Source organism: Onychostruthus taczanowskii, unplaced genomic scaffold (assembly GCF_017590055.1).
Source record: "Onychostruthus taczanowskii isolate IOZ18803 unplaced genomic scaffold, ASM1759005v1 scaffold76, whole genome shotgun sequence".
NCBI lineage: Eukaryota > Metazoa > Chordata > Aves > Passeriformes > Passeridae > Onychostruthus > Onychostruthus taczanowskii.
In genome coordinates this window covers 3779416-3792304 of record NW_024505450.1, presented here as the reverse complement: position 1 = coordinate 3792304, position 12889 = coordinate 3779416, and the positions used below count along the sequence as shown (strand labels likewise).

The window sequence follows — 12889 nt, the reverse complement described above, 5'->3', positions numbered from 1 at the left end:
CGTGGTAGAACCCATGAGTTGGGAATAGAAAATTTAGCAAGCAAAGATCCTCTTGCAGTAAAACACTAAAACATGTGTCCCATGTGAATTACACCAGCACAACTGCAGCAACAAAACCTTGCACAGGAGACCTCAGTCCACACTGAGGCTTGTGAGGTGCTATTTTTACTTTTCTACTGGTCTGCTTCAGGATTTCTGCATTCAACTTCTCTAAGTAATATTGCTGAGGACCTTCTCAATGAAATAACCAACTGGTGATAGTTAAGATAGATGTTATTTGCCCTGGAAAATATCCTTTTCACATATACCCACAGTAGCAGTGCTATGCCAGTATAGCCATGTCAATGGAGTAAATGTTTGCCTTGAATAAAAATATCACAGCAAAATTTCTCCCTCTACAGACAATATCATACACAAGAACTTCCAGGAAAAGGCTAACAATCACTGCTAGCTATTTTGCTGGATGGGTTTCCCAAAATTTGGACTTAACTAGAGTGCTTTGCACTGGCTGCTGGCAGCTACAGAGCTGACAATTCTTCGCCTAAATGCTGATCTGATCCTGTCTTCTCCTCTGCTTTGGTGCTCCATGAAGGCAACTTTAACTGAAGGCAAACAGCATAAAAGAAATGCTGAGTAACCATGAATCAAGCCCTACTGTTTAGTAGGCAAAAAACGTGGAAGGCTTCCTGGGGGTGCTGTGTGATCCATAAACCCACACTCACACTGACAAAGCCCACTCACAGTTCATTTATTCATGACCTCTTTGCTTCCTGCCACATCAGGGTGCACTGGGGAGAAGTAACACCCAGACAAATGATTCAGCATGCACCAAGTCAAAAAAAAAGTACTTCTCCCTGTTTGATTCTTCACCAGCTGTCAGATTAACAACCCTCATTTTCCATCAAGCCAAGCATGGAGAGGAGGTTTTTCTTAGGAAAAGACAAACCCTAAATTCCTCGAGCACCCTAACCTGTTACCAGTGAGTAAGCATTGACTGTCTTAGGTCTGTGCAAGGATTAGATGCTCTGGAAGCAACTAGAAGGAGGCTGAGTGAGACTGCTTTTAGTAATGTCCCTGCTTTTTGAATCAGAAATAAATTCAATACCTTTGGAGATGGGTAAAGGAAACACCGAAACACTGGGTTTGTGTCCCAAACGAGATCCAAACTGGCAGAGAGTGGCTGCACCAAATCCAAGTTTCTGAGCACATTCCCTTCAGCCCCAAAGCAGGGAACCCAGAATAGCACCAGGGTGATGCTGCATCGTCTGTGAAGCTGCTCAGACAACAGTAGCAGGCTGCAAGCAGCAGCCAAAATCCTCCTCAACACAACGACCTCACTGAGCAGAGGATGTTCCAGGCAATAAATTTATAAGGACTGTCACGAAGTCAGCCTGGAAAGGGCAGAAGATTCCCAAAGAGGCATCCCAAGGTCAATGCCAGTAAAGCAGAGGATTCTCTTCATGTGACAGCAACACTCAAAGTGTTGAGGGGGATTTTTTTTCAGCCTGACAAAATTTCTATTATTTCTAGATACCTCAAAAACTCCCCATAACATGAATCCACATATTCAACAGTTGTGTGCCAAAACATAAATGCCAATTTTTTTAATAACCAGAAGTCTTTATAACATTGCTAAATCAAAATTTAAAAAAACAGAACAACTAGGCCACAGAGCAATTTAAGCCACTACATACATGCTATTATATCCATAACTAACAAAGTAAAAGTTATTAGCATGCTACAAAATATGCTAAGGTCATTTTTAAGATTTTTTAAAATTAGTTTTATGGTGTTACCCAGACTTTCCATGACTTAAAGATTCAGTGTGAAATAAACAGTTCTGTTTGCGACATTACTTGATGACTTTAAGATAAAATAAAGCACTTGGCACCACATTTTCTACAAGGAAAAGCTCATGTAGGCTACTTATCTTCCTTTTTCCATTTATGTCTAAATGCTCCCTACCAAAACTATCAGCTTTTTTCTCCTTTTTCCCTGCAACAATTGCTCTCTATATCTCCGACTTCATACTTTTGAAAGAGTAGATGACAATATTTTTTAAGAAAATCATACAGAAACACAAAGCGGACAGCATCTGTACCTACTCAGTGTTCCAGCATTTTGTAGGAGTTAGACAGAGATGTTTGCCTTGAAGTAAAGTAATAGGATCCCTGGTGGTAGCAAAAATATATGACCACATTCTGGGTTTTTTTGTTTGTTTGTTTGTTTTTTTTAATCAAATAAGCCAAATAAAATAATAGGGACATTTTATTTCCATTTGACGCTAAAGTTTTAAAAAAACCCACTTCATGACATAGTGCTTCTAGAATAGAAGAATAGTAGACTATTTTAGCCTGTTTCATTCTAATGAAAAAGCAATTTAGCAGCATCCTCAATCTTGCTTAAACTGGAAAAGAAATTAAATCTGGCACTTTCCAATATTTTTCTGATTTCTAGACCTGACTAACTGGATATCATATAGGTGAACAGAATCTCTGGGAGATTTTTTGGATAAGGTGTAAGATCTTAAAATAACGCTGAACAATGTTCAAATGACAGGCAAAGTTATGAGCAATTTTTGCTTGATTACCTTAGAAATGTGAGGTGAGCTACCTGGAGTTTATTGAATACAGTTACAAATACTTTTCTCCTCAGTCTATCACAAAGCTTTTTGCAGGTCAGCAACAAAATCTGTCACTGCTTTAAGCTCTGGAAATCAGGACAATAGAAACCCAGCAACTTTTAAGCTATGATGAATGTCAACACTGCTTTTTTCAGTTTTTATGTGTGAGGGAACTGAGGGACACACAAATCACTGACTCTTAGTGAGCAGACACAAACTGGAGAGAGCAGGACTCCTGCTACTGCTCAACCAAAAATCCATTAAAAATAACCTCGACATACATATTTCTTTGGAGCACAAGCTTTGACACTTTTCAGACACCCTCATGAGTGTAAATGGCAAATGGAGCCAACCCGCACTGACAGAGAAAGAAATTTAAACTCCCACCTCTCACAGCTGAGATGACCACGACCCACAGAGCATCACCAACCAACTGCAGAAAGCTTCAGCCCATGCACCACACCACTTCAGAAGGCTACAAGGAACTACCCTGTCTGTCCTTCAGCCTTTTATACCCCTCCTGCAGTGCACCTGTGTGCCCTCTGCTCCCGGTGTGACTGGGCAGCACCCCTGGGCTGGCTCGTTATCGTTAATTGCAATCACCTGTGCTGCACAGCTGAGCAATTAGGGATCAGCTGCAGCCCCTCTCCCAATCACCACCAGCTGTGTGCCCACACCCACCCAGTACCACCAGAATACACCCGAATATTTCCACCACACCCAGTCTAGCTCCTGTTCCCCGTCATCCTTATCTAGACTCCTTTTACTCTAAACCCCAAAGCACCTCATTAAATTCCTCATTAAAGCACCATTCCATTTACACAGAGGACAGCTAATGTGATCAACCAAAACCAGTCTAAATCCATGGCAGATTTATTAATTCCCAAATAATATTAATTCCCAAATAATAATTCCCTGGAAGTAGCCCCATACAGTCAGCCTCACATATTGACACTAACAGTGAAAAAGTGAACACACCTCACTGCTCTTCCTATATTTATGTAATACAAATTGATGTCACAACCTGTAGCTCAAATATCTCCTCTCATGAATTATTCCCCTTCATTAACTCCACATATTTCATCCTGAGCCACACAAGTCAGCAGAAGCAGCCTCACTGAGGGTTTCTTGAATGATAGGGCTTCACAGTCTCTCTGTCACTGCTGAGCCACTGCATGACTTAATACGTGGAATTTAAAATGGTTTTCTTTAGTGGTCAGATGGAGAAGCAGCAAATGGCACAACCTACATGCTGTTAATCCCACATATTAAAGCTTTACATTCCTGTGCTTTAGAACCCTGAGTATCTCCTGAAGCAGGGATAAAATAATTCCTCCATGGGCTTTTCATTATTTTCAGACCACAATCCCACCAATTCTTCAACACTCTTCAAAAGGTTAGGTGAAAAGGTATCCTGATTTGTAGCCTTGCATTCCAAAGGCAATGGCAGTGTCATATTTCTATATGAAAATATCCTCTCCCTAATATCTTTCCTGGTACTGACACAGGCTACTGTAAATAACAGACTTTTTAAAAAACCAAGCAAAAACCTCTTTGCTGCTTTGGGTCTTTTGTGATGTTTCTACTCCATATGCCCAGTTGGCTTCAGCACTTCATTTTCTAATATATAAAAACATAGCAAAAATATACCAAAGTGATAAAAACCTACTGCTAGGTCTCAAGAGAGCACCTAGCTCTATGCCCAAATATTTATGGGTAAATAAAGCTGTGCTTTTATTACCCAAACTGCTGCCTCATGTCTGTCCCAAATGATTTGCTTAGAACTAATGTCAGCACAGCTGTGAAACCCCATGGAATTCACTGTTCTGGTACTTACACCAGCTTCTATGGCTAAATTCTTTTTTTAGGTTCTTGCCATGCCTTTCTGTATGTGCCCTAAGAATCATCTTCCTTACTATCAACATCCACTGGAGATCTGTTGGAAAGCCAGATAACAATTATTTAGTTAAACCCACAAAACCTTTGTATGGTCATTAAGAGGTAATTTGAGGCTTTCTTTTAGATATCACTAGCATCATCATAATTCGAAACAAAGAAATTATAAATTCAAGGTACAGGTGTTCTCTTTATTACTATCTTTGTTCTAAAAAATAAAAATTCCAAGAATAATTAGGGTGTGCTGTTACTATTTAGACATGGAAGAAATTAAGGCAGGTCAAAATTTCATATCTCCTCCCTGATAAATCCATTATTGTCCTGAAGGCTGGAAAAGACCTTCAAGATCATCCCAAACCAACCAACCACCCAGGCACCTCTTGAACACACAGCAGGATTTATTTTAAAAAGTCAACCAACCAAAAAAGAGTAACTTTTGAGAGACATTCTGGTGACCAAAAAAGAGTGACAGACTTTGGAGAGATGTTCTGGTGACCAAAAAAAGAGTGACAGACTTTGGAGAGATGTTCTGGTGACCAAAAAAAGAGTGACAGACTTTGGAGAGATGTTCTGGTGACCAAAAAAAGAGTGACAGACTTTGGAGAGATGTTCTGGTGACCAAAAAACAGTGACAGACTTTTGAGGGACATTCTGGTGACCCAAAGGCCGTGTTGGGTTTTTCCCCTAAATGAAGAGACAGATTTGAGGGGGTTTGGTTTTACTTATTTATTTAAAACAAAGAACAGTTTTGGTAAGAACTGGTTTTGGGGTTGGGGTGAGATGAGAAATAGAGACTGGGGGAGCTGGGGGAAGCACAGGTGTTTCCCGGGACAATACAGGTGACAACCGGGACAGCACAGGGCACTCCCAGGATAACACAGGGCACTCCCGGGACAGCACAGGACATCCCTGGATAGCACAGGGCATTCCCGGGACAGCACAGGGCACTCCCGAGCTCCGGCGCGGCCCCAGCCCCGGTCAGCGCGGGCCTCCCTCAGCCGCGCCGCCGCCGCCGCCGCTCTACAGCCCGCAGAGCCTGCAGCGGGCCGCGGCCCTCCGCTCACCGGCCGCGCCGGGGGCGTTCGCTCAGCACCGGCCCCGGGAAACACCGGAAAACACTGGGATTCACCGGGAAGGGCCGGGAAACACCGGGCCCCTCAGGCCGGGGCCGTCCCCCTCCGCGCCGCCAGGTGTCGCTGTCGCCGCCGCCGCCAGCCGGAAGCCCCGCTCCGGCCGCGCGCGGGCTCTGTGGTGAGGCGCCGTTGATGGCCGCGGCCCGCCGGGCAGCGCAGAGGGACGGAACCCACGGCCGGGACCGGCACGGCGGGACACAGCCCGCACGGTGGGAAACACACCGCGGGGAGGTACCGGCACGGCGGCACGCAGCCCGCGGGGAGGTGGCGGGGCGGCCCTGAGGGCGGGCGGCCGGCAGCGGAAGGACCGGGCCTTCCTTTCCCCGGGACATCGTTAGGCCGGGCTGGGGCAGGCTCCTCCTCGGCGGTGCTGCCCCTCAGAGGGCTCGGGCCGGGCGCTGAGCGCTGGGTAACGTGGCCCAGGTGCACACAGGGACCTCGGGGATGGCGCTTCCGAGCGCTTTCCTCTTTCCGCCGGGGAGAGCTCGCAGCAAAAGCAGCCGCGTGCTGCTCCCACGGGGAGCAGAAACGCGCTGCAGCTCCCACCAGGAATTGCTGCGGATTGATGGATGAGATCCCCCAGTTCCGTCAGCCGAGGTGACAGACGTGTTGTGCTTTTGTGCATTTTAATATAGGGAATGGCACATAGCACAGTCAGCGGGCAGAACAGATACCTGACATTTTTTTCCATAGAAGACAAATTAGGTTTCTCAATAAGAACATCTTCCAAGAGTCCTGACTTACAATCCACGTGCAAATGTTGAAAATTCAGACTATCACTTGTATATTGACCCCCCACCTTCCACAGCAGGAATCGGTCAAAAGTGCACGTTAGCACTGGCAGCAGGCTGGATGTAACAGACTTGAGCAAAGTCACTTGGTGTTGCCTGAATTGCTGTTCAGATGTTAACTCGGCTCTAGTGAACTTTGGTCATTAACAGCTCCAGTTACCTTGGCTTGAAACACAGACTTTGTGCAGCTAATAAAAAAATACTGTCCTTAGATCTGGTTCACTGAGATGGTTAAGTTTGATATGTGGTCTTTTAAAAAAGATTAAAAAAATCATTCACACACCAGCTACTGTGAAGAATTTCACTCTCCCAGACACAACCAGTACACTGCTTTTCCATTTTTCTGGGTTTTGCCTTTTCAGGACAGGATGTAGGTGAACATAAACATCCCAATTAAGACACACTCATTGTAATTAACACTCTTGGAGGATTTAGAGCAAGTGATTCCTTTATTTTGGTAGAGGTTTGTTTTTTAAGTTGTGGTGGAACATAGTACAAGGTGGGCTGGGGCTGTGGTGTGTTAGGGCCAGCACTGGGCTGGCACCAAACAGGGTGTGAGACCTAAATTATTTTCACTTGTAACCCAATAACCAGTAATCTGTGTCCTGCAATGGGGACTTTTTTGTCTAATGACACAAAACCACCCAAAGGCATGGAGGAGAAGGTGAAGAAGGATCAGCCTCCACCCTAAAACCTCCATCTTGCTTTAGATATATTGCTGTATTCTAAAACCTTAAACTCCCAAGTCTTCCAACCTGTGATATTACACACAAACCACACACCCATAATCCCAGGTCTGTCATTCAATTCTGGAAGTCTTTTCTGCAGTCTTAGGTCAATGCAGTGTTCTCTTGGGGGTCAGTGCCTGGCAGCACAGAAAGTCTGAAATTCTCAGCAGCCAGGGTTCCAAATCAGTCTGTTGTGGCTCAATTGGCATTTGGTAATTTAATTTGGTATTAGTGTATAACTGTGAAATAACTGCCCAACAGAGGGCTGCACACAAAGGCCACATAACCCCAAAAAATGCACACACCTGGAAGTGCCAGTCTTCGTGCATAGCCCAGCCTGGCTCTTGGAAAGGCTCAGGTTGATCCAGGGTGTTGACCTGCACCTGATACAGCTGGGAAAAACGTACAGGAAAGTGCTGCTGGATGGGCACTGCTGACTGACACCAGCCAGCCTGTGCAGCCCACCTCCTGCAGCCTTCTTCCCCCTTAGCAACTCCTTAGGTGAATTGTACAGCCAGCAGCAGTCCCTTTCTGTGGGCAGTCAGACTGGGGTTGTCCCAAGAGAGGGGGGCCCCAGGAAAACCAATGACCAAGTCTGTGTGAACAATTCATCCGCCTTGCTCCCAGATTGCTTTTGAGACAGTCATGCTGCTAAACATTTTGAACAGATACTTACTTAAGAAAAAAAAAAAAAAAAGGAATAGGAAATGCATGGTTTAGTTCTAGAATAAATTTTAGTTTTATCTGAAGTAGAAGGCTATAATTTCTTTACATGTTTTTTTAATTAGTTAAATCCAGTATGTCACGCTTATGGATTAAAGTTTGCACTGCAAATCTGATTGATTTTAATGTTTTCTCTAGGGTGATCTTCACAGAAACTCCTAAAGGCTTCAAAGATTTATTTTGGGCAAAATAAATGAGATAAGTTGTTTTGATGAAGTAAAATGGATCCTTGTTCAGTTGGAGTTCAGCTCCAGGCTACCAATGAGTGCCACAAGATCTATTACACCCGTCACACCGGCTTCAAGACCAAACAAGATATCTCTTCCTCTGACCTCCTGCTGCTTCAGCTGAGGACGGGGATAACCCTGTCAGAGAGCAACACAATCTGCCTCCACCATGCCAAAGTTTACATTGAGAGGTTTGAAGACTTACAAAAATCCTGTTGTGATCCCTTTAACATCCACAGAAAAGTGTCAAAGAAAAACTTGCGAGCAATTGACTTAGACGATGCGGCTTTTCTGAGTGCCAAGTTTGGGAGGCAGTTTGTTCCTGGTTGGAAGCTTTGTCCCAAATGCATGCAGATAATAAATGGAAATGTGGATGTGGAACCTGAGGAGCGACAAAGGAGAAGGCTGGATCCAGATGTATGTATATGGATCAGTTTTTCCATCCCCTCTGAACTATGCAAGCTATTACAGTTCATATAACTACTACACAAATTAAATTATTCTCTCATAGGAATAATAAAGGATGTAGTCTTTTAGATGTGCAGGAGTTTGCTGTATTTAAACCTTTGTTTGGAGAACCTTAATCTCCTCTAATTAAATAATAAGGCCTCTAAGTTTTGAAAAATTGTGTCTACTTATAAATTCATGTAAATACCAGACTGCTGCTGGCCTGGTATTTAGACTTGGACTTCACTAAGACTCTTCCCTGTGCTTTTCCCGTACTTGACACTTCTGTATTTGAATGCACCATGTTTCTTTAATCAAGAAACAGGTCACCCAAAGGTGGAATACAAGTACTGATGTAAAAAATCAAATTTGGTAAGGTGCAAATACATGTCATACTTTACTGGAATGCATGTAACATCAAAATCTGTAAATCAGCACTGTTCATAGTTGTTACATTTGTCCTTTACTCTTCCAGTCTATTCAGATCAGTAAAAGGAATCAATATTTTAAGCTGTTATTCAAGCCTTGCAAACAGCAAACTCCTGTGCTTGAAACTGAGTGCTGCAAAAGTTGCTTCTGAAGATGTCTCCAGTTAAAAAGGAAAAAAAAGACATTTCTGTTGCAGTTCATTACAAAATGAGCCTGCATAGAGCTGCATTAAGTGTACTCCTGGTGTGGTGTCTGGGCTCTGAAGGCCGTGGCATTTGGTCAGGGGCACTGATGAACGGGTGTGGGAGGACACTTCTCCAGGTGCTGAGCTTGGAATGTGGCTGGTGCCTAGCTGGGTGCAGTGTTCAGGCTCTGCACAGGGAATCTGCATCCTGAGCAAAGAGGAGCTGCATTGTAGGAGCTGTTCCCCTGCTTTGTTTTTCAATTATATGTCAGTGTGATTAGGAAGATGATTTGAAAGCAAAGATTAAAACTGCTACTGCAAAACTTGTGTTACTGGGGTTGAAGACAGGTGTAGTTCACCAGCATAAAGATTTTAAGTTGTTTCTCCTGGGAAATCATAGATTCATAGGTAAAGAATTCATCCAGCTTATTACAATATCCTTGACTGGATGTTTTGTTAAGAATGAAGATTTGTATTTATAACTAAGTGACATTTTCTCTTCCTTCAGGGGCGTACAGCTAAGGCTTTAAAGTCTCTCCAGTTTGCTAACCCAGGACGACAGACTGAGTTCACTCCAGAGACCAGTAAAAGGGAAAAAAGAAGGCAAACAAAAATCTCAGTGTTTAATTCAGACAGGTAATTTGTTTGCTGTAGTTACATTAACTTTCATTTTAAAATAAAATAGCCTTGATGGTCAGCCTGTAACATTATCTATGTGGATGTTTGTGTGTATGGTTCGTGGTTTTAGGGATGTTGAATATCCCTCTCATTCCTGAGATAAATAATATTCAAGAGAAGATAAAACTTAGCTTACAGTTCATATTTCAGGCAAACACAAAAAGGTGTTTGTGAGGCACAATACTACATAGACCATAGATGTAGCTATTAACACATGCATAAACTAAAATTCTGATAATAAGATAAATTTGAATACCGGAAGATCAAGTAGGCTCCACTTGAAATATTGGTCATCATCTTTCTGTAAACTCAGTAATTACACTTGGTAAACAAAAGCGTGCAAGTTAGGACTTTACCTTCCTTTTGAAAAACAAAAAGTTAATATCCAAATTGGATAATACTGGATAACAAGTTACAACCTTCTAATGTGACTGAAAAAAAAAGACATTTTCTATTTGTCAAAATATACAAGAAATAATCACATAAGTGCGTTGTATCACATGAAGTGTACCTGCACCAGACAGAAACAGACACTAAATGTGCTGCTCACCAACTACACATCCTTCCCTCTCCCTCTGTTTCTCCTGCTTAGTTTGGGCACAGAGCGGAGATGCAGTTAGGACTGAGAAACAGCAAATACAGTGAGGTATCTTTGAAATTAACAGTGTTAAAGTGAACACCTGAAGAATGCAAACTTCCCTCCTGTCCCGGTTTTGCTTGGGAGGCATTCACAGAAGCGATGCAAAGCTTTTAGCCACTAGAAGGCTGTACATGCCTCTGTAAAAAACACATGTTAAAGAGAAAAGAAAACTTCCTTTCTGGGCAGTTCCTTTTTTCCTTCTGGCCTAAAAAAATCAGCGATTTGGCATCAAAACAAAAAGGGGATTTTAACACGGAAAACACCTGTTTGTTTTTCATTGTACAGGCAAGTTATCCCAGCCAAGAGTAAGGTGTACGACAGCCAGGGGCTGCTGCTGTACAGCGGGATGGACCTGTGCGACTGCCTGGACGAGGATTGCCTGGGCTGCTTCTACGCCTGCCCCAAGTGCGGCTCCAACAAGTGCGGCACCGAGTGCCGCTGCGACCGCAAGTGGCTCTACGAGCAGATCGAGATAGAGGGCGGGGAGATCATCAGGAACAAGCACATGGGCTAGGGCCATGGGCACGACTCCATCCTGAGCGCATGGGCCGCGCTGCGGTTCAACACGGCACGGGCAGTGTGTTTGGTTTCATTTCATGGAGGCTGTTGGCACTTGTCAGGACCACGCGGTGAGTGTGCTCACTTCCACAGTAGTTCTCAGCGTGGTTGTGGACATAACCGTTCTGCTGTCTTTTCACACTTGAGTTCTGCACTGTAACTGCTTCTTGCTCATCCAGGTGGGATCTCACTGAGCGGCTGTAGTCAAGCACAAGGTGCTGAATTCTAATGCGATCCATCCTGAGCCACTCACTATTCTTTCACACATTGTTCTGTGGAATGTACCATCTCTGTGTATCCCTCATTTCTCCTTCTCAAATTCAGGGCCTCGCAGGTTTTAATCTGTTCTATGTCAAAGTTCTCAATGAGTTTACGTGCGGTATTAATAGAGTTCTCTTTCTAGTATTAATAGTGAATACTGTCTCTTCCACAGAGTATTGAAGCTACATCTGATAAATCCAATCCTGTTCACTTAAAAAGGAGTCAGAAGCATTTAGGTGTTCAGGTCTCATCCCAGTTAGTGGGATTTGAGGTCAAGTTATCCTTATTAATTCATAAGGATATGAATTCATACGAATTTATATTAAAATATTGAAATTAACCTGTCAAGGCATTGTGTTAAAGTAATAAGTAATACTGTTGGTTTCTGTAGAAAGTAAAATATAAGTAAAATTGTTGGTTTCTGTAGAACAAAATTAAAATAATTTTGCTCTGTTATCAGTCTGTAATTGGACTGAACCAGTACTTCAGCAACCCTCTCCCAGTTTTTTTCTCTTTTTACTGATTTTAAAGGTTTAAATGCAGGTGAAATGAACTTGAGTGTCTGTTTCCAAACCAGGGTTATCTAGACTGTTACCAAAAAACCCAGATGAATGGAAAGTATCTTCAGTTGATACATTCTCTGTCCTCATAATATTAAACTTTTACACTATAACGAGGCTTTTGGAAAAGCTTTATAAATTAAATTTTAGTAACATTTTCATTCTTTGTATTTTTGTTGTGTTTTGTATAAATTTCCTATCCTTTGATGACTTGGAAGATCTGCATGTTTGTTGGGTCACGTTATTTCAATAATACTGTTAAGTTCATGCAGACTTACTTGGTAAAGTTGTATAACCTTGCAATGTGCTCAGCAGATCTTTCTCTGTTCTGGTGTCATGGATGTTGCCTTGCCAAAATCCAAAGTTGTGCTTTGACTTATGCTGACATCTGCTGGTCCTGCTGGAGTATAAGCACTGATATGCTACAGTTTTATTAAATCTGTTCTAAAAATAATCAGACTCTTTTTTTTTTCTTTTTGGTCAGAGCATTGGCAGTTGTTGCAGTGGATATCTCTCACTGTTTGACTTATGCTGACATCTGCTGGTCCTGCTGGAGTATAAGCACTGAGATGCTACAGTTTTATTAAATAAGTTCTAAAAATAATCAGACTCTCTTTTTTTTTTTCTTTTTGGTCAGAGCATTGGCAGTTGTTGCAGTGGATATCTCTCACTGTTTCATTTTTTGAGCAATCTTTTGACTTAGGTGAAAATATAAACAGGTAACTTCCAGGAGAGTGAGAGGGGAGAAGCTGGTTGAGTCATGTCATTTAAGTGTGGGTTTTTGGTTTTTTTAATTAGCCCAGAGCTGGCAGTACCCACTGTTAATAAACTTAACAGGCTTCCATGTGTGTGATGAGTGTAATCCCTTCAGGCCCACAGCCAGATTTTGGATTCACTAACTACCAGTAATTTAAGGTGCCTAGAGTACAGAGTATTAGACCTGTATTTCTCCACGTCCATGAAGTCTGTGCAGAGTTAGTACATTCAGCTCTCATTTTACAGCTGCACTAG

At 42.8% G+C, this 12889-nt stretch overlaps 1 protein-coding gene across 3 annotated transcripts; it reads left to right on the top strand.

Moving 5' to 3' along the window:
- Positions 1-5752: 5752 nt before the first annotated feature.
- Positions 5753-12332, top strand: LOC121345944 (ADP ribosylation factor like GTPase 14 effector protein). 3 transcript variants are annotated; one of them, XM_041423282.1, is made up of 4 exons: positions 5753-5883; positions 8033-8538; positions 9690-9817; positions 10785-12332. In XM_041423282.1, the coding sequence occupies exons 2-4, from the start codon at positions 8116-8118 to the stop codon at positions 11011-11013; spliced, it is 780 nt and encodes a 259-aa protein (XP_041279216.1). In that variant the 5' UTR covers positions 5753-5883; positions 8033-8115; the 3' UTR covers positions 11014-12332. The 3 variants fall into 3 exon arrangements, with proteins under 3 accessions (XP_041279216.1, XP_041279217.1, XP_041279215.1); XM_041423283.1 differs by having other exon boundaries at positions 5760-5861; XM_041423281.1 differs by lacking the exon at positions 5753-5883 and adding an exon at positions 5929-6249.
- The last annotated feature ends 557 nt before the right edge of the window (positions 12333-12889 follow it).

What these genes read in the sequence shown, in the direction of transcription:
- LOC121345944 (XM_041423282.1), top strand. Translation starts at nt 8,116, where the DNA reads ATGGATCCTTGTTCAGTTGGAGTTCAGCTCCAGGCTACCAATGAGTGC. An exon ending in GGAGAAGGCTGGATCCAGAT is followed by an intron (nt 8,539 to 9,689) that starts GTATGTATATGG and finishes CTCTTCCTTCAG; the next exon opens with GGGCGTACAGCTAAGGCTTT. An exon ending in TCAGTGTTTAATTCAGACAG is followed by an intron (nt 9,818 to 10,784) that starts GTAATTTGTTTG and finishes TTCATTGTACAG; the next exon opens with GCAAGTTATCCCAGCCAAGA.